The 19,739-nt window shown below is 40.0% G+C and overlaps 1 protein-coding gene across 8 annotated transcripts in view; it reads right to left on the reverse strand.

The window, feature by feature from the left end:
* brip1 (BRCA1 interacting protein C-terminal helicase 1) overlaps window positions 1–19,739 on the reverse strand; it is a 131,965-nt gene that overhangs the window by 58,044 nt on the left and 54,182 nt on the right. For 4 of the 8 annotated variants that reach the window (XR_002874397.1, XM_011482983.3, XM_023961280.1 and 1 more), the window contains exons 17-25: window positions 16,779–16,891; window positions 16,541–16,623; window positions 16,079–16,396; window positions 12,749–13,438; window positions 4,673–4,993; window positions 4,242–4,297; window positions 1,291–1,369; window positions 1,007–1,210; window positions 665–807 (exon numbers count right to left, since the gene is read on the reverse strand). Coding sequence is in view for 7 of the 8 variants with exons in the window: in XM_011482983.3 (XP_011481285.1) it covers window positions 665–807; window positions 1,007–1,210; window positions 1,291–1,369; window positions 4,242–4,297; window positions 4,673–4,993; window positions 12,749–13,438; window positions 16,079–16,396; window positions 16,541–16,623; window positions 16,779–16,891 (2,007 nt within the window). In the remaining variant the exon portion in view is untranslated. Of the gene's footprint in view, window positions 1–664; window positions 808–1,006; window positions 1,211–1,290; window positions 1,370–1,973; window positions 2,890–4,241; window positions 4,298–4,672; window positions 4,994–12,748; window positions 13,439–16,078; window positions 16,397–16,540; window positions 16,624–16,778; window positions 16,892–19,739 lie in introns of those variants that run through there. The other 4 variants (XM_023961281.1, XM_023961282.1, XM_020708494.2 and 1 more) reach the window with 4 other exon arrangements.

Genomic DNA, 19,739 nt, shown 5'->3' on the forward strand with positions numbered 1-19,739 from the left:
ATGCCTCCTGCTGTAACATGTGTCCACTTTGTACAACTTGGAGGTCCACGCATAAAAGCAACGGAATCAAACCAAAAGGTCCCAGGGGGTAACACATCCTCACGAAAACCTCCATTTGCATGAGTCTTGTTACATTCTCTAGGTTATTGCTCTTTCATTAGACCTTGGACCTAAGTGTGTCCACATCTCTTCTTCATCGTCATCCTGACTGAGGATGAACTCGGGTGGATCTCAACAGCATTTACCACTGAGAGTCAACCCAAAGACGCAACTGCAGCACTGTTGGATGCACAGCTTAACCTGTCCCCAGAAAATCAGTTCCATTCAAGGGAAAAGCTCATCCATTAAATCGTTTTTGGTCAAACAAAATAGGTATGTGTTACACCTCGTTCTCAGGTAACAGAGGTTACAGTCGCTTGGATTGAATTTGCTGTTAGTGAATTAACATGGAGAGTCTGTTGCTTCCAAAAGGCGTTTTTCTTTATCAGATTTACTAATTACAGGTTACAGCGCCACCTTAAGGCCGGGGGCGGGGCTTTCTCATAAAGGCTGGAGTGTTAATCTATTAAAAAAGAATTTTAAAACTGAAACCTCTTTTTTTTTTGCCCTGTTTTGAAGAACCTGGAGAGCTCCACTCTTCTAACACTGGTTTCCAGTCACAAACCTGATTCTGAGCCATGTTTCTGGGGTAGAGGATTTCCGCTGCTATCAAAGCTGCCGGCAGACCAGGAATCTGGGAGCAACAGCCTTTGCATTGCAGAAATCTGGTCACAGAGCCTTCTTCAGGGTTCCAGATGGCATTGTATGCTATGTCAGGAAGAAGAATTAGGAAAACAAGTAATTAGACCAACTGTAGAGAAAAGTGTATACAATAATAAGGGTGATTCATGATCCTTAACATTTGTATTTTTTATCTGTTAACTCAGTTAGTGTAATAAATCTGGTACTATAACCACACTAGAATTTACGTTAAACTCCATGACTAATCAGCCGAGGCTCCGCCTACCAGTGCCAGTGTTGACACTGTCAGGCTGCAGGGTTGTCTTTAGGATCTTCATTGCTGAGAGGTTTTGAACCACAAGCAGAAAGTCCCCTGAACCTGGCGGCTGCAGGGGTGAACACCGGCAGCGGCGAGTCAGGAAGGCAGGACCGCAGTCTCTTCGAAGAACTGCTAGCTGTTTGAATGTACATGCAGACTGCCGTACTATACCTAAAAGTGCAACTATCAAAGTAAAAAAACCCAAAAAAGTTCCAAAGGCACTGAACAGTGAGAGTTGACTTAAAAATGACCTTGAGTCTTAGGAAGGAGCTCTTTTTCACAAACAGCACAGTGAAGTCCCTTGAAGCACGGCTTCAGTACCTCAGTGATCTGGAAGAGCAATGAACATGTTACACATATGAACTACATACTGCATGACACCGTTCACTTCCATTACAGCCACAAACAGTTGACATTAGAAGTTGAAATGTCCGTTAGTTTTTTATTTGGATAACCCTTTTTCTTAACATTAAAAATGTGGCACAGATCGAGTCATATTCTCAAACATTTAAAAACAATCAAAGGTTAAGGAGACATAACAAAGTTACTTCCTAAATGCAGTCTATTTTTCTAAACTAGTAAAGCATTAAAACACAGACGTTTAATTCTAAGGGAAAAGCATCCTTTGAAGTCCCACTCTGATCATTTTTAATCTATTATCAAAGTGTTCTCAGTGGTCTTTAATTATGATTGGGCTGTTTTCAGCCAAAATCCAAAGAGCCTGACTCGTTTCCTAGGACATACTTTCTGCAGAGCAGCAGGAGTCCATTAGAAAAGTCACTTCTGAGAGCTCTTTGTTTACAGTCTCTCCTGCTAGCTTACAGCCCCTCACAACTCCCCAGCTAACATTAGCAGTGCAACAAGAATGGTGATTAATATCATAGCTATCCAGCCGTACGGTTTAGAGCCAGATTCCAGCTCAGACCAGGAAAACAAAGACGAACATGGATCTGTTTGTCTGGAAGTGGATGAATCAGAATAACGGTATTTTCTATACCATATATTTTTCAAACACCAAATGTTGTTGTTTGTTTTGTCTGTTCTGGGAGCTGTTACTCAGACTACCAACAGACTGTTCAGTGGGAAGCTTTATTGCTCTAATTAAATAAAGAAATTAATGCAAGTTCAAATTCTCTGCAGTAACAAAAATCTACAGGATTTTTGTTACTGCAGTGAAGTTTTCCAAACTTTAGTGATGAATCACACTTTTGAGTGTCTGCGATGGTCTGGCAAGGCATCTGCTCCTGCATTTGTGCAGCCACACTACTGCTATTCTAGATGAATCACAACAGGAAACATGCGGAAACAATGGGGAGGCTTTTCTAAAAGGAAAAAACTCCTCAGAGTGTCACCAAAGTTGAATTCATCCTTTCCGACTGATCTGGATTGACTGATCCAGATCAGCCCCATCTGACTCTGAACAATAGAATCAGATGAAAACCTTCTGCTGCAATAAACCGCGGCAAAATGCAGCGGTTTTCTGTGTTCCAGCTAACAGCAAATGAAAGGAGATCTGTATCAAACAATTAGTCAGAATGAAGTAAATAAAACAAAGAGTCAGACTGCCACTGCAGTAACAAAGGTATCATGTTTAATGGGAAAAAATACCTCAAGTCTGAGATTTCCAGCATTGACGACAAACATTTGGTGTTTGGATTAACAGTAAGGCAAAGAATATGGATGGTTAAACAGGTTACAATGTGCTGACGGCATGGAGTATACCAGACATGAGTGGTGCAGACATAAAAGTGGATCTGGGCTTTGCCTTTGAATGCGTTACTGCTTTAGAGCTGTAACTTAGCTTTCACTGCAGCATCCTGCTTTCCTCTCAGGTTTTCTTCATGCTTGTGCTTGAAGTGGGAGGATCAACATGTTTAGATTTAGGGGTGTGACGATAACCGCCGCATCACTGCACTTTTTTTTTGTGAACGTTTTTTTTTTTGGGAAAGTTCTGCATTTGGTGCATGATTGGAACTATAATACACAAATTAAACACATCCATCTTTGCTGATAATTTACTTTTTCTACTAGTCCTGTGTTCGGACTTCAAGGGCTTCTGGGGAACACCTTTTATTACTGTTCTCCTTCACTACCTACGCTGCACGCGGCTCCCTCTTCTTACACACTTGTGCGGTTTCAGAAGCACATACACATCCTCATTCTACAACAGAAGTTTCTGTCTTGCGACTAAATACGACAAATTTACTGCGTTGCGGAGGATTTTGTGTTGGGGGGTTATTACTGTTCTCCTTCACTCTGTAACACCAAACGTGAACACGCACTGTTAGAGTGCGATGAATATCACTACATGTTTTGTTTGGGAACTATTTTGTGCAGCGCAGAGTTACGTGTCTGTATAAATAAAGGCGGGGCCTCCTGCCCCGTGTTCTTCATGGGTGTCGGGCTTCATGGCTAACGGAAAGGTGACAGAGTGTCTGCAGTCTGTTTATTACTGCGCAATAATATATAATATTCTGAGAAGATGTCTGTACCAGAGAGCACAGGTGAAACCTCGCATGCAGCTAGAGAGCAGTCCACTGCAGAAGAATCAACACACACCCCCAACACACGTGCGTGCTCCTTCCTCCTACACACGCAGCGCGCTGACACACACACACACTCATTCTACAACACCTATATAGTTAGTTTATTGGTTAGATAGGTAGTAGCTAGTTGTTACTGTTATTTGTTAATAAAGAATACGGCGTTGTCATTGGGGGATTTAGTGGGGTTTTTGGGGGGGGGTCAAAAATCCCACACGTCACAGCTCTATTTAGAATAGCCTTCATGTTCTATAAAGTGTCTTGGTTTGGCACCAGAGTATGAGTAACAGAGGTGTTACAGAGCTGTCAGCCGCTTTTCCCACGTACAGAGTATACTCACATTACTTATCAGAGAGGTTTTTCTAAAGTGTTTTAGAAAGTGTAACCTTTAACTGGTGCAGAGAGATGAAGATGAAGTGGCTTCAAGACAGTTTTCTAACATTCCCCATCACTGAAAGATCACTGGTCATCAGAAAAAACTGATCTTTAAAGAATGTGGTTAATTCCTAAACAGTTACAAGACTCTCTATGCTAATGTGAGATGCTGGTGAGAATTGAATGTGACTCTGGGTGGTTTAAAGAAGCAATGCCACAATGCAGATATGAATCAAGCAAAGCACCAGTGAGGGATTTTGCAGATGTAGATTTTGAAGGATTACCTTTGTTGAAGGGGTCTTCCTGTGTTTCTGTTTGTAAGACCTCCTCACTTTCACAGCTTAATTAAAACAAACAGAACACATACATTTCCCTTAGCAAGCATAAACCGTGTGCAGTACACACTGTGGCTGGAGTAAAAGACCTACTAGAGTCTGTCATTCCGCTAAAGAAAACTAAACCTAAATAAATTCAGCAATAATTTATAAATGGATTAATGTCAAATATTTGGTTTTTATGAAGGAATTTAAAAAATACATTATTATCAAAATAAACAGCCTATTCCTTCATGATAGGTAAATAAAGTGTTCACATTTATCTAAAGACAGTTTATTTTCATGCCACAATATTTATGGAGGGGGAATAAAGTTTTTTTCTGTACAAATTGGGAGCATGTTATATGACCTTTGTGCTGTAGATTTGTGGTAAAGTTTACCTTTGTTGTGCTGAATTCCTGCCGTTTCTTCCGTCTGGTCGTCTGCTTCTCTGGTCCACTTTTCTTCTCGTTTAACAGAAGATATCAACTCAGCAGACGTTCCATTCTGCGTCAGGATTGGTTCTGTTGTTTTGCAGCTGCTTTCTTGAGCCTCTGATAGTAGATGTCTCTGATGAACACTTCTGGGGCTGGTCTTCACACCCTGGACTGGCAGTGTTAAGCTGTGACCCGTTCTGGACTTGTCTGACCCCTTCGGGCTGCTGCTACTCTCAGGCTGCTGAGCGCTGACCCTTCCTACATTCTTGACTTCGTACACTCCTCCTGTTAATGGTTGAAAACAATACAAGAGATGCTTTCGGTTCATGGATTTATGGAATATATATTGGGTTTTTCTTCTAAGTAAAGATCATTCCAATTCTACTCATCTTTTTTTTAAATTTACGGGTCAAAGGAGAACCCGAAAAGTTTTTTTTTTTATATTTATTTTTCTTTGAGAGGGACAGGACAAAAAACATTCTTACAGTTTCAGATCCAATTGATGCTATGTCTATATGCACTATCCAACTCTGAAATAGTTGTTTCCATATTTTATCATTTTCCCTAATTTCTCTATGATTATGAATATGTACAGGTTTATGTATGCATACTGATAAGAAAAAAAATGTCTTTCCTTTTTTTGCTTCCTTTCAAATTGCGATATTCTGTCTTGTATTCACCATATTTTGTGAATTTTATGTAAATGTTCTGGTGTTGTTTTGTATTGTATTCAATTTAAAAAAAAGTCTATATGCCATCTAGCTAACAGCTAATTTGCAGACCAGGTCCCTGAGTGATTTGGCGGGTCTGCAGTCACTCCTTGTGGTGACACATCGGGTTTGATATTTTTCAGTTGTGTTGCTTCTCATCTCTGGGGCATTAAGACAATTACAAAATAATGATGTAAACAAAGAACACTATAAAATTTTAAAAACTTAATAGTGCTATTCTTGAATTCTATAGTAATGCCATTTCATTGGCTTTTGGTCCAGCACTTTTAAAGCTTGTTTATAAAGAGAAACGGCACCTTTCATTGCAGACTGGTTAGCCTGGCTCCAAACAATGATACAGAAGGATTAATGGCATCAAATCATTGCATGAAAATATAACGTAACTACATTTTTTGCTGGACAAGATCTTTTAAGATAGAAACAATTCTTTTAGTCCTAACAGTCTTTGTTAATTTCTTAATTTGGGCGTCACATTTTACATGTAAATATAAAACGACTCCCAGATATTTAAATTCATCAACTTTATGGATTGGTTGGCAATTAATTTGTGTTTAGAAGCTATCTGTAGGTTTATATTTCAAAGAAAAGCACATTAAAACAGTTTTGGAACAACTAAAAGATAAACACTTGTCTTCAAGCCACTGAGAGACACTGACCATCTGCCTGTTCAACAGCTCTGCAGCCTTATAAGTCTGGATGCTTCCAGTTATTCTGTTGCAAAGCTGTTCCTAACCTGTCCATCTCAATGGGACTACACCCTAATTTCAAAACATTTTCCCTCTTTAAGTTACAATACAATGAGGCCCATAAAAAAATGACTCCAAAAGAGGTGACTTGGATATTAAACCTAACTACAGAGGTAAACAAACCTTTTGTAGCCAGCTAATAAGTAAAAATTATTATTTTCTAGAGTAGATTGTTAAGGGGATCTAACTTTAGGCCCTTTCTTTAAGTTCCTCAAAAATTAAGTTCTTGTTCACAAGTGAAGGTGCAGCGGTTTGATTAAAGCAATCATTGCATTACTTTGCCTAGGTGGATCTGGCCAAAAAGTAAAACTCAAGAAATACATCCCATTTCTCTTTGTCAGCGGTCCAAGATATTACTAAAAATTATTACAATAAAGGTCCAGTTTTAGAAATTTTGTAGTAGAATCTGTTGGAGAAATCCAGCCCAAACTTTTCAAAACTGTAAAATTTAAATAAATCAACTTTAACACTTTTGCTGCAAGTTATTTTTCACTTTGTTCCAATGTAAAAACACCAAGATTCTTCTTTTTCTTCAACATACCTTTCTTTTCACATGATACGTCTTGGATTCCATTAATGATTATAGCAAAGTTATAGAGATTTACCTGCCTGTTATTTGTGATTGATGCCTTTGCAGTAATACTTTTTACCCAACCAATTTGGGGACCTTTTGTGTTTGAAGCTTGCAGCAAGGCATCATTTAGCCGGGTTGCTGCTTGACCACAGACTATAGCACCAGATCTCATTCTGATCAGGTCACACATACAAATCCCCTCTTTTCAGGCTCCAGGACATTAAATGACATTAGTGAGGTCATTGACGAGCATTATTTTTCAGCCAAAAGCAAAAACAAAATGTATTTACTGATTTAGTGCTAATGCAAAGCTTTGGTGGTGTTTTCTACTTTGTTTTACTGTAACTCATTAACCTGATAATGGTAATGTAGCTTTAGCTACAAAGCCATGATCAACCATACATTGTTCTTTATATGCATTGTGTCATTTGATGCTTAAACCAAGCCACACAGTTCTTTCCCGTTTGTCTACCAGCAAACATCGTACTGGAAATGTTAGTTTTGCTCAAATTAATGCTGAAGCGAGGCCTTTGCGGGCCGTGCCTCTTTGACTAGCTGCAAAAGTGTCAGCTCTAAATTTAAAATGTTGTTTTATTACAACACCATCCCCAACCCAAGCTTTTTATTTGACTGTATCTCGTCATTTGTTAATCTAGACAGGACTTTGTGCTACATGCTTCTTTGTCTGGGAGCATTAACATCAGCTTGCAATTTGGTAAGAAGTTGAAAAAAATATCGAAAACTGCTTTAAAAAAGTGTAAATTTGTAGTTTGTTACACAGTTGGTATGTTTGAACAACTGAAATGGAATGGCAACGATTGAGCAGCATTATTATGGCTTGTGGAAACAAAGCTGGTGGTTTTCTTATGGTCATGGCACAAACTAAGAGCTGGTAACATAGATTGCTACAAGCAGGAAAACTCTAATTTGTGGTCTCATAAGATGTTTATCTACTTCAAGTTTGCATAATACCAATAAAAACGTTTAATGCCAAATGTATTAAATATACATTGGCCATCCCTTAACAAAAAGTAGTCCATTCAAGCATACTAATCTATGCTAAAAATGAGGCAGTATACTTGAAGTTTTTATACTCTTTATATATCCTAAATTAAAAATATTCCAATTTAGTCTGACGAAATATTTAGTTAATATACGTCCTACATCACACGTACAAGGTTTATAGTATACTTGTTTTACTGATACTCAAGCATAATTAAAGACCCACACAGATGAAATCATGTTTTTGGTGTTTTTAACATGTTCTTGTGGTATATTTTTGGATGATGAAAGACATCTTTTGAGATAAATAAGATTAAGATACCATTTCTGAGTTTTTCTTTATTCAAATTGTTGTGAATCAGGAGGAAAATGGCATTTGACAAAGCTTTAAGCTGTGATGCAAGTGCTACAGTCGTCAGGCCCAAAGCTCCCTGCTCCGCTCCATTCTGATGCATCCACTTACTGACAAATAGATCCTTGCTAGTCTTTGTTTTCCTTGTCTGAGCTGGTATCTGACTCTAAACTGCTCATTTGGACAGCTTCAATATTGCTTGCCATTTTTGTTGTCCACGCCAATGTTAGCTTGGGGTTGTGAGGGTCTGTAAGCTAGGGGGAGAGTGTGTGGGGGCCACAACAGACTTACCCCACACCAGAATCAGAATCAGAAGAATCAGAAAGCCTTTATTGTCATTGTTACACAAGAAACTTGTGACAACGAGATTACCGGTGCTCTCCAGCTGCTTAAACAATAAAAATAGATAATCTTCTAAAGAACAATAAAATTGTGTTTCACTGAAAATATACATATGTACAAAGCTAAATAACTATTTTAAATTGCATTATATTGCACTGGGAATTGTTAATATTGCACATTGGTTTCAGTTATTGCACGAAGTTACAGCTTTTTGTGGGATTCACATTTATTTATGAGGTTGACTGCTCTGGGGAAAAAACTGTTCTTGAGTCTATTTGTGCGAGCCTTGAGCGATCTGTACCGTCGGCCTGACGGTAGCAGTTGGAACAGGTGGTGGTTGGGATGGTGGGAGTCCTTGATGATTTGCCTGGCTCTGCTCGTATAGCGAGAGCCAGCAATGTCCTCTAGGCTGGGCAGGGGGGAGCCGGTGATTTTCTGGGCTGTGTTGATCACCCTCTGCAGCGCCTTCCTGTCTGCGGCCGAGCATCCTGCATACCAGGCTGTGATGCAGTACGTGAGGATGCTCTCGATGGTGGCTCTGTAGAAGGTCACCAGCAGCTTCTTGTCCAGGTTGTTCCTCCTGAGTATTCTCAGAAAGTGGAAACGCTGCTGGGCCTTCCCTACTGCCGCAGTGGTGTTTGCAGTCACCAACGGTTCCATGGAACTTTAGTCAAATAAAATATGAGTATAATACTTTTTGCTAGGTGATTCGCGAATGGCCTATGAGTAAATATGTCAATAGGCATGTTTGAGATGAACCAGCGCCTCGCCAAGACCAACGGTGAGACCAGGCGGCTGCAGGCGGGGACGGGGAAAGGCACCTAAGAGGAAGGCGAACGCTGAGCTGGAGCTAGACTGAAAGAGAACGAGAAGTTGGGATTGTCCTTAACATTCGATTGAATTTTAAAGTGCATCTCCCCCTTGGTATGATCTATTATATCTTTTATATCGATTTTAATGTTATGTAATGTATGTAGCTTTTTTTTAAAATCAATTTACGTTTTAATTTTCATTGTCTTATAATTGCATTTTTCTTGTATATCCTTTTTTGTATATCCGATATTTTCAATTGTTGTTTTTAAATTGTTCTTTTTTAGCTTTAAAGGCAGACAATTTTAAAATCTGTCTGGGGACAACAGATGAAAAATAGCACTGGGCTAATTCTGGCTCATTGTGGTGATGCTTTTAATGGTCACTGTCCTAGAAAAATGAAAATAAACTGAAATAAAAGTTTGTTTCTAAAGGCCACCATAAAACACATAACCACAGATGACTTTTGATGGCTGTACTTATGAGTTTATGAGTCTGTCTGATGCTTAGTAATAAAACCAAAAGGATTATCAGTAGAAAAGATACAAGAATTCAATATTTAAAGTAAAACCATTTCTAATAAAGTAATTTTAGTGATGTTGATTTCAGTTACCATTTATATAAAATGAAACCTTGTTTATTTTTCATCAGTGATTCATTATTTGCAGAGTTACAAAATACAAAGATTTCCTTCATCAAGCTCTGGCCTTTTCTGTTCAGCATCACTTTTAACTACAAGAACTGCTATGACACCGTTTCCCACAATGCATTGTTTTGTAGTCACTAAATTTCCAACTGTGCACGTCTAGGTAGGTGCCTTGAACCCGCCCTTTTCTCACAATATTTTTTCTGATTGCTATGTGACATCAGGGCAAAACACTGACCAGCATACACGGCACACCAGGTGATCTGCGGCGCTGCGTCCACCTGGGTGATCTCAAACACGCTTATTTTCAATATGAATGTTAGAACGTTTTCTTTCTTCTTCTGCTTCATGTTTTTTCCAAAAAAAACATATAAAGTGCAATACATATGACAGATTTGTGTGAAGAATTTATGCTTTACTTTTTTTTTCATAGCTTATATTCAGTGGGTATTTCTGAAATGGCAGTTCTCGTTATGAGGCAGCTTTAAAGAGTGTTTAGGAGTGTAAGGGGTTTGTAGAAATTCATGACACAATAGATGGGTAGACTATACCGGGCCTGAGAAAGTCCCAAGATGTAACGTCTTAACAGCTAGGATAAACATTTTAAAGATAGGTTAGTTCAAGACTTCAGAACTACAGAAGTATCGTCAGACCAGATCTGAGCCTTAAGAATGCTTTAAATTCCAAAAAAGCTTTCAATGAAAAGCTTAAAATCCTGCAGAGATTGATGAATAGAAAAAAAGGAAAAACAATTTAATAAAATGCTGTCAAAAAAACTATTATACAATGGTAAATGTTTGCTGGTTGTCAAATTGAGCAACTACAGCAAAATTTACTCAAAAATGCAATTAATCCAAAATAATAGACAGTGTCCAAACCGTAAGTACAAAACCAAAGACTTTAGCTATCTTTTCTGGGGAGCTGTTCTGTTATCAACCACAAAGTACAACACACACTAATTAAAATAAAAATAAATTTTTTTATTTTTTTTTCAAATGATCTATTCATGACAAAATGTGTAATTGCTCGGTTTAACATTCAATTTATGAGGCATCTGTACAAAAATTCAATGATCAATCCAAAAACCTGCTAAAACTGGATTCTCCAGAAACATCTTGACAACAGTCTAGTCTAGCCCTTGTGCTATTCTAGGCACTTTAACATTGGGAGTTGGGTCATCTAGACCCACTAGACAGTCCTCTGAACCCTTTTTTCTTCAATGATTTGTGATCTTCACTGGTGTCCATGGATTACATGAAATCTTTCCACCTTTATCCACCTTTGTCATGGTAGGGAGAACACCTCAATGGAAGGGTGGAGTCATCTAAGATAGCACAAGGGTTAGAGACCAGTTCTGCTCCAAGGATGGATTGTATTCAGACTGAGGAATCTTAGAGAGAACTGAAGCTTAGTCCTATTGGAAACGAACCGAGACCACCTCCAAAGATGAGTCCGAGAGCGGTTCCTGGTCCTGGACCAGGGTCCACTTGGGTATATATTTATACTTTGATCCGGATTATAGGGGGAAACGAGCTCTGGTTCACTTTAAGCAAACTAAATGTGTCCAGTCTGAACACACGCTTAATTAGGGAATAGCCTGAATAATACTAAATGCATTAAGACAAAAGACACACAATGTAAGCCATGAATCTTTCAGTAATGTGAGCTCCCCATTAACTGCTTTCAGGACACACTCACTGACTCCTCCACGCTCCGGGTTTCATTATGTTAACGAGCGATCGTGTGCGATTACGTAGACAAGGGCCTTGGCGAAGCAGCTGATGAGCAGAGAAATGTTTTAATGAAACACTTGCTTGTTCTGCGCAGATCACACATCCATGAAGTTTCTCATGTAATGAGGCAAATCCAGTTAATGTAATTGTGTTTTATGTCATTATTTGGTCTTCCTTCAAAGTCGGCCTATTTGATAATCTGGCATTCAACATTTTAATAAATAAGAGACTTCTCTTTCAAGGCTAAAGCAACCAATAATGGCAATTTTTACTGCAGTCAACATTAAAGTGCTACTCTGAGAAAGATGAACAGAAATTATTAACTGTTATTTGGCTTCAAGACTTTTCAGTAATATTTTAAACTGTTTTACAATAAAAGTTCTCTGCATATATTTTCAACTTCTACCACAATAATCTTTTTAATATGTTTTTTTAAATGCTTTAATTCCTGATAGATAATTTATTTTTCCAATGTTCTCATTTTTTTAATTGTCCTCTGTGTTGGGAGACAAGGAATTCATTGAAAGTAAAGAAACAAACAAACAATTTAGAAATTTTTAAACAGCAAACATTCCATTTTATTGTACTAAAGTTTTTAAACATCACTTTATTTTATCACATTAAATAGCCTACTTAGAAATAAAATAGGGAAAATGTTTGCGTTAAATCGGCCATGATGGAGCATCTAGAATCTTCACCTACACACGAATCCTTACACAAAACTCAGTGATTGTGCAGAGAACGCAGATGCTGCTTTTGCATTTTAATGACTCGTCCAAACAGCCTTTCAATCAGTGAAACAATTTCAACACCGTTGGTTAGCTGTGCGTCTTTGGAGAACAGGCTTTAATTAGATCAGCTGTCACACAAAATAAGAGCCTAGTCTGAGGTTCTGGAGCCTCCATGTCCACTGAAAACATGGTATTAGTGATTCAGGCAGCACTGATAAACCGAGGAAATGTGAAAACATCATATATGGACACGATCCCTCTCTTGCATCTTGTTGGATATTATCTCCAGTAAATATCTGATTAATGTTTTGTCAGGTGTGAGCTATGTATTTTTTTCTTCAACACTCTTTCTCCTTTAAAAGCTGTTGGTTACCTGTGTGGGTGGAGGACAGCCTCTGCCTGGACCTGGATAGCCTGTGAAGTCTACTTCCTGTCTGTCTGCCTGGTGTTTCGACCTCCTCTAGCTTCTCGCTTTGCTCTTGTCGCCTGACTTCGGCTCCCTGTTCCTGAGTGAGCTCTGAGCCCCTCTTGCTTTGTTCATTCAAAGCAGAAACTAACCTTGGGGCCTCTTCGGACCCAAACAGCTCCTCTGAAAGCCTTTCCGGGCTGCCCGTGATTGGGGAGTTACTGGAAACGGGCTTTGTGTCCACATTGGCCTGAGGACCCTCTGCGTCCCCCTCGCCCTCAAACAGTTCTGGGGTAAAGAAAATGCTCTGGTCCTCCTCATCCTCATCCGAGGTGGTGGTTGGGGGCGTTTCGTTTTCATACTTGGTGAGGGCAGCCACCACAGGCAGCTCGGCACAGGGATCTGCAGATTCTCCTCTGACTTCACCTGAACAGGTTTCTGCCTCTTGCTCTTGGCAAAAGTTCTCTGGCTTCACTGGTAAAGGAGGCGCCTCAAGAATCTCCTTCTGACTGGAGGGGGGTATTTTACTTATAAAGATGGGTTTCTTGAAGACAGTGCCTGCGGCGCTGGAGGTGAAGATGTTATAAAAAGGTGGTGACGCTGTGCTAAGATGAGGAATCTGCTCTGGTGGGGGACTGCGTGGAATCTTCTGCAGTTCTGCAAGGAGATAAAAACAAAAGTTCAAATCAGGGCTTTTAGCAGTCACTTCACAGGACACTTGTAATGCTTAAACCAGCGGATTACTGACAGATATTGTAGCTATGGAGCTGCCGCGGGTAAATAAATGTGTATTAAATGTGGGTATACGCTCAATATAACCCAAACAAAGGTCAAAAGGATTTAATTAAAAGCAACAGTCCAACATCTGCTCATCAGCGCGCTCCAGCGCCACTCAGGCACGCAAAGGACCTTACAGTAATGAGGCAAGCCACTCAACTATGAGAGCAGTGGATGAGTAGGGTGGAGAGGGAGGGGGCTGCTGCCTTTTACCACTTCACCCACCACACTGATTCAACTGGGCAAACAGCTCAACCTCGCCGTGACCCCAAAGACAATGGCTGCTCACCAAGGCGATGTGCAAACGCGTCACAGCGACAGATTTCCTGGTAGTGATGTCATGCTCAGACACTCTGGAGTGTGCAAATGAGCCACAATGAGCAGCGGTTAGCTAATGAAAGTACTAAAAGATGCAACGAATGGATCCTCCTAATAACTGAAGCCGTGTTTATGCAATGTAACTCCTCTGTCATGGTGGTCTGCTGCAGCGGTATTGTTGCACCTCACATCATTTTTGACACAAACCAACACTGGTTCATGTGTGAAGAAGAACCACTGTCCCTGTCCAAATGTAAAACTTTACCATAAAAACAACAAAGTTCCTCAAACATTAAAACGATCCAGAGGTGTAGCTGTCAGATAATCCTATATATGTGTAAAAACATTAAAATATGAAATGAATGCACAGTTCTGACTGTATGGAACAACCTCAAAGGTTTTTACCTCCAAAAGTCAGTTTTCTTTTTTCCAGTGGACTAAATCTTTGACATTTTTAATAGATTTTCTATTTCAAAAGATTGATTGGTTGTTTGATGATGTTTTTAATGGAAAAGCAACAGAAAAGTTTAGATGATGGGATAGCAGGTCTGTTTAAAATCACGCAGATGTCAGGAACATTGACTGGACGTATTGTGTGTGATGTCACCCATAGAAAATGACCCCTTTCCGGTTCCATCGAAATAAAGTCAACTCAGTCGCCATTTTACTGCGATCCGGCTGTTGCCATGTTGGTCTACATTTCTATGGCAACCACTCTCTCCAATCAGGAGTGAGTTGTTGGAAAACAACACACCTTTCACTGAAACCAGACTAGGGAGAATCTGGCCATGCAAACACTTTCAACATTCATTACAAAAAACGACCTACTTTCATTGAGGCTTCTTATTGGCCAGTTAATAACTTGTGCTACAGCAGAAATATCATGGAAAAACTAGGATTAACAAGAGCATGCGTCCAAAAAAAGGTTTTAGAGCAAGAATGGTTATTATGACGAACATAATGATTGGTGTTTGTTTCTCAATAGAAATCAATGGGCTTTCAGCTTTTTTGGGACCACTTCCTGTTTGGAACGCGGATTCCAAACAGTTCTCATATACAGTCCATGGTCAGGAAGTGATACGCGAATAAAGAGTTCCAGTCTTTTTTTTTTTTCACCCACTTTTTTTCCTCATGGAAATACAGTGTTCAGTTTTACCAAGCTGTTGGAAAAGTGGTGAATTACTACTGCCACCATGTGGGGCATCTAAACTGTTTGCCTTCTGTCTTTTTCTGATGTCTGAAGGACTAAAAAATGCAGAACCAAGACAGACTACGGTTCTTAATGGACTCTATTTTTATTCTAACTGACCAATTGAAGTGCTTTTATACTTTAAAGCACATTATCGTCTAAAAAAGGAAAAACAGTTTTTTTTAATTAGCTCACATTTTTTCCCAAATATACTTATAAATTCACTCAAAGGCAGCTTTGGTATAATGTCAAACCCACAAACATCAACTGTTTCTTGCCTTTTGAGTAATACCATGAGATCTGTAAATATTGATGCTATAATGGTGTGGTTTTGAAAAACAAAACAAAAAATAAGTGCCAGTTATTGTTACTGTCTTATTTTTGTTTTTTTTAGCTTATCAGTGTTAAGTGATTGGTCAACTTCTCATAGCGACAAATATTTTATTGAAAGCAATTTCTACACTTAAGAGAAAATCATGTCTCCATCCCTGTTCTGCTTTGTCCTGTGTTGGGTTATAGGGGTTGCTGGCCTTCAGGGTGTCTGCACTGGACGGTTTACCAGCCCATCACAAGGCCGCACACAGCCAAACACACTCAAGAGAACCAATTCAACCAATGAAGCCCGTTTTTTTAAACTGTGGGAGGAAGCCCGAGTGCCTGGAAAAAAAACCACACCCACAAGGGAGAACATGCAAACTCCACACAGATGAAACCCAGCTGGGGTTTAAACCAAGGCCATTAAGCTTTGAGGCGAGAGTGCTAACCGCTACACCACTGTGAGGCCACATAAAAACATTTATATATGGTGGAAACTATAGAACTGTATGAGAGAAAATACAACAGGAATCATTTATTTTTGATAACTTTATGTTCATATTTGCAATAGTAGTTTCCGATACTTCAGATAAAAGCTTTAAAATATTCCAATAATACCAGTATTACATATTTATTCTCAGATTTCAGAGTCCCAAATGATCCTGGGAAAAAGACATGCTGACCCTCATATTTCTCACCTGTTGTTTGGTTGCTTTCACCCTTGAACTGTGCAGACAAAACAGAAGGGAACAGCAATGAGCTGGTTTCCTGTTGGGGCTTAGGTGGTTTGACACTCAAAGAAGAGATCTGAACCTCTGCAGCCTTGAGCAAACTCTGTCCCCCAGCAGCTGCTGACGAGTTATTGCTGGGAGACGAGTTGATGGAGCCGAGGGTCAGGCAATCTGTGGAGGCCATCTCCACCTTCTCCTGGACTCGAGAGAATGCTTTCAAAGACTGCATGGCATTGCTGAAGGTGTAATGATGCTGAACAAGCTGACGAACCCATTTAGACAAGCCTGAGACATACAGAAAGACAGAAGCAAAAAAAAAAAAGCAGAAGACATTACTGATGTTCTTTCAGTGGACAATTACTGCCATCTAGTGTTTAAATGTGAAGGCTGAAAAAACATGTGGGGACAATAAAAAAACGGATACGTTACCTGTAATGTACTTGTTGGGATTATTCCCATAACGGTCATCCACGAGAATCAGAGCACCCCAGTCATTCTTGTGGCGGATACACCTGCAAAACCAAGATGGAGAGCTGCAACAAAGCACTGGAGAATTCAGGTTTAGGCTGTAGGTCAGAACGACTACATTTCTTTTTATTTTATTTAAGCTTTACTTTATCAATAGGAATCGGTTGAGAACAAATTCTCTTTTTCAATGATGACTTACCTTCCCAGGGCTTGGTTCAGAGCTCTGTACGCCTGGATCTCATACCAGCGATGACCCGGAAGAAGACCTCTGGACTTGCAGTGCTGGTCATTGTACTTCATCTTCAGTTCCACCTAAAGCAGCCAATTTTGTTATTGTATAGAAATGTTAGAATGTGCATTTTAGCACAGATTGTTATCCTGTTGCCTGTACTTTACATTTAACCATTTATAAACTCACAAACTGAAAAAAAGCGATTAAAAGTTACCGAGCCTATAGCTGTTATACAGTTCTTTTGGTTTTTGGTGAACTTTTGGTTTAAAGCGACACAGAAACTTGCAGATACAATTTTTATTTAATGTCTCCATTTTACAACAATGCAGTAAAAATATATTATTGTAACTTTGAAACTATAAATAGTGTTAAGTTGTAGATTTCACTTTCAACCCTGGTCTCAAAGAGGTTTAAAGCAATAAACAAGCTATCAACAAAGTCTTTCTGTCTGCATCATCACAGACCATCAGTTTAATTACATAGGCATATGAACGACTACATTTAGCGGGCATTTATGGGCCAACAACCTAGTCTGTAAACACATAATACCCAGGCAGTGAAATGGTGAGGAATTTGCAGTCATCTCTCATCATCATCCCCTTTTCAGCGGAGGAACTGAATAGAGGGCCGTGACAGAATAAGGTGGAGGTGGAAAGGGATTGGCAAGTTGGTCCAGGCAACATCAAGCATCCCTGTGCAAAAATGCCAGAAAAGCAGCCATCCATTTGCATCTGTCGCTGCTGATTTTAGCACTAACCTTTCAGAATTGACAAGTGAAAAGTTCAGCTGGCATCTGATAGGATGCCATGCTGTGCAGGCCGTTGAGCAGGGCTTTAACTGCTTTTGACAGGTACCGTGTGTTTGCCCGGAGCCCTGAAACACGGGGCTGTGGCAGGTACAGCCCATTCGCTCAAACACGCCGCACGCCGCCGCCTGTTCCTATTTGTGTGCGTCAACTGTCCACCAGCATCACAGCACGTCCTAAATGTTCCCCCAAAGTTGGAGTAAGACTAATAACATTTGAGTGGCCACGGAACACTTGTCAGCACAAAACAGAACATGAGCTGAGCACTGCCGGATTCAAATGGTGGTCCAAACTGTCAGCTGGGGGAAGGCCATACTAGCGTATCACAAGAAGTCTTCAAAGTGCTGCTGGCCTGGTGGTGAGAGGCTTGCTAATGCATGAGACACCAAGAGCAGTTGAAGAATCCACTTCACAACACACGAAAGGCCGGCAGCCTCAAGCCAAAAGTGTCATCTAAATCCAATCACAGTCCATTTCAGTATTGGAACCATCACTTCCCTGATGTTCACCATGTCATTGTCCAATCCAACATGACAGGCTGCATATGTGAAAAAGCCAATTCTGGCTGCTAGCAAATATCACAAATGTGCAAGAAACCTCAAGCTTGAAGGGATTAGTTAAAATGTCAAGAGATCACTCACTTGCTTTGGCCTTGTCCTCCACCGCAACCTGTTCATCCCTAAAAACATATATTTGACCACCAGGCATGATTTGCAGCTGAGCGCGTCTGCTTGAGCTACATGTTATGGAGGGTGTTTGTGTGTGTGTTCGGGGGTCGGGGCAGCACGCCTCCGTGTGCACGCCCCTGGCAGTCCAAGACATCTTGTGCCTGTCACTGAGATTGCGGAGCGCCTCATCTGCCACATGTGGCTCAGCTGACAGCTGAGTGGCTCGTCTTCGAAACTGTGTCCGTGTGTCACTCTGACATCACACTCCCCTGTCCAATCCCCCCAAAGATTGGCTCTCAGTGTAACTCTACACAGAGCCCTCTAACTGTGACAACCTAATGCCCTATTCAAATGAACTAGCTATGCTCCATTTAATAAACTGCTTTGTTGTTTTGAAAAACCTAAGATTTATTATATTAAAGGGCCTATATCATGCTATTCTTAGGCCTTTCCGAGTAAACTATATCCACATATATGATACTAAAAAACTAAACCAAGTTGTTTTTTTTTTAAATGAGTTATTTTCGCAATTCATTTTCCAACCCCGAAGTAAGACGACTATAGCTCTGAGGCTCCGCCTTTCACTCTTTGTGTGTGCCGCCCATTTCATGACATAAACCTTGAATCAGCCTCAGCAGTGTGTCTGCGATTCCCCCACGAAAACAAACAACATCCAAACCTTTGCAAAGATGGATGAGCATATGTACATAAAAAAAGGAAAGCGTTTTGCCAATCGCCGCTAGCTCCAAGGAGAAAGTGTGTGTGTTAGCCTGGGGGACTTTTCCTGGAAGGGGCAGTTCTTCACTTTCATACGCATGAATGTGATAACGCATTTGTTTTCGTGGATTGGGAGGGGCTGGTGCTCAGGATCAAAGGCAAGCAATACAAAATTTAACTGCAGAGCAATCCACTGCTGCATGAACCACCATTGGCCATCTGGGCTGTCAAGATGGACAAGTGATCACAGGATACAAAACCAAATCTTTTGGTGGGTCACACCCATCTCACCAGTCTTGTAATGTAGCTCTAAATGTGATATTATGGTACATGACAGACCAAGACATCGGGATTAAAGAATCCTGAGCTTAGACTGCATTCCAATTAGGTAATCAGATAGGCTGATGCAATGAAAGTCAGCCTTTCTAATGGGAAGAAAAGAAGTTAAATGACTACTGTGTTATAGTTGTAGAAGAGTGCTGGGTATTGTATCAGTCACTTCTATAACATAGTAGAATCTTCCAAAGACTTCAACACTTCAAAATTCTTTGCATGACAGCAGCTTTAAACCAGGAAACCAGGACATGTCACGTCAGGTGTTTTTCTCAAATCTAGCAAGCTATCTGTTGCTGAGAGATAGACAACGTTTTACCTCCAACTATTTCACTAGATTAATATATTGTTATTGAAATATACAACGTAGAAAGATTGTTGTTAAAAAGTGTAACTGAACCTGAG

This window comes from Oryzias latipes, chromosome 13, assembly GCF_002234675.1.
Source record: "Oryzias latipes chromosome 13, ASM223467v1".
Lineage (NCBI taxonomy): Eukaryota > Metazoa > Chordata > Actinopteri > Beloniformes > Adrianichthyidae > Oryzias > Oryzias latipes.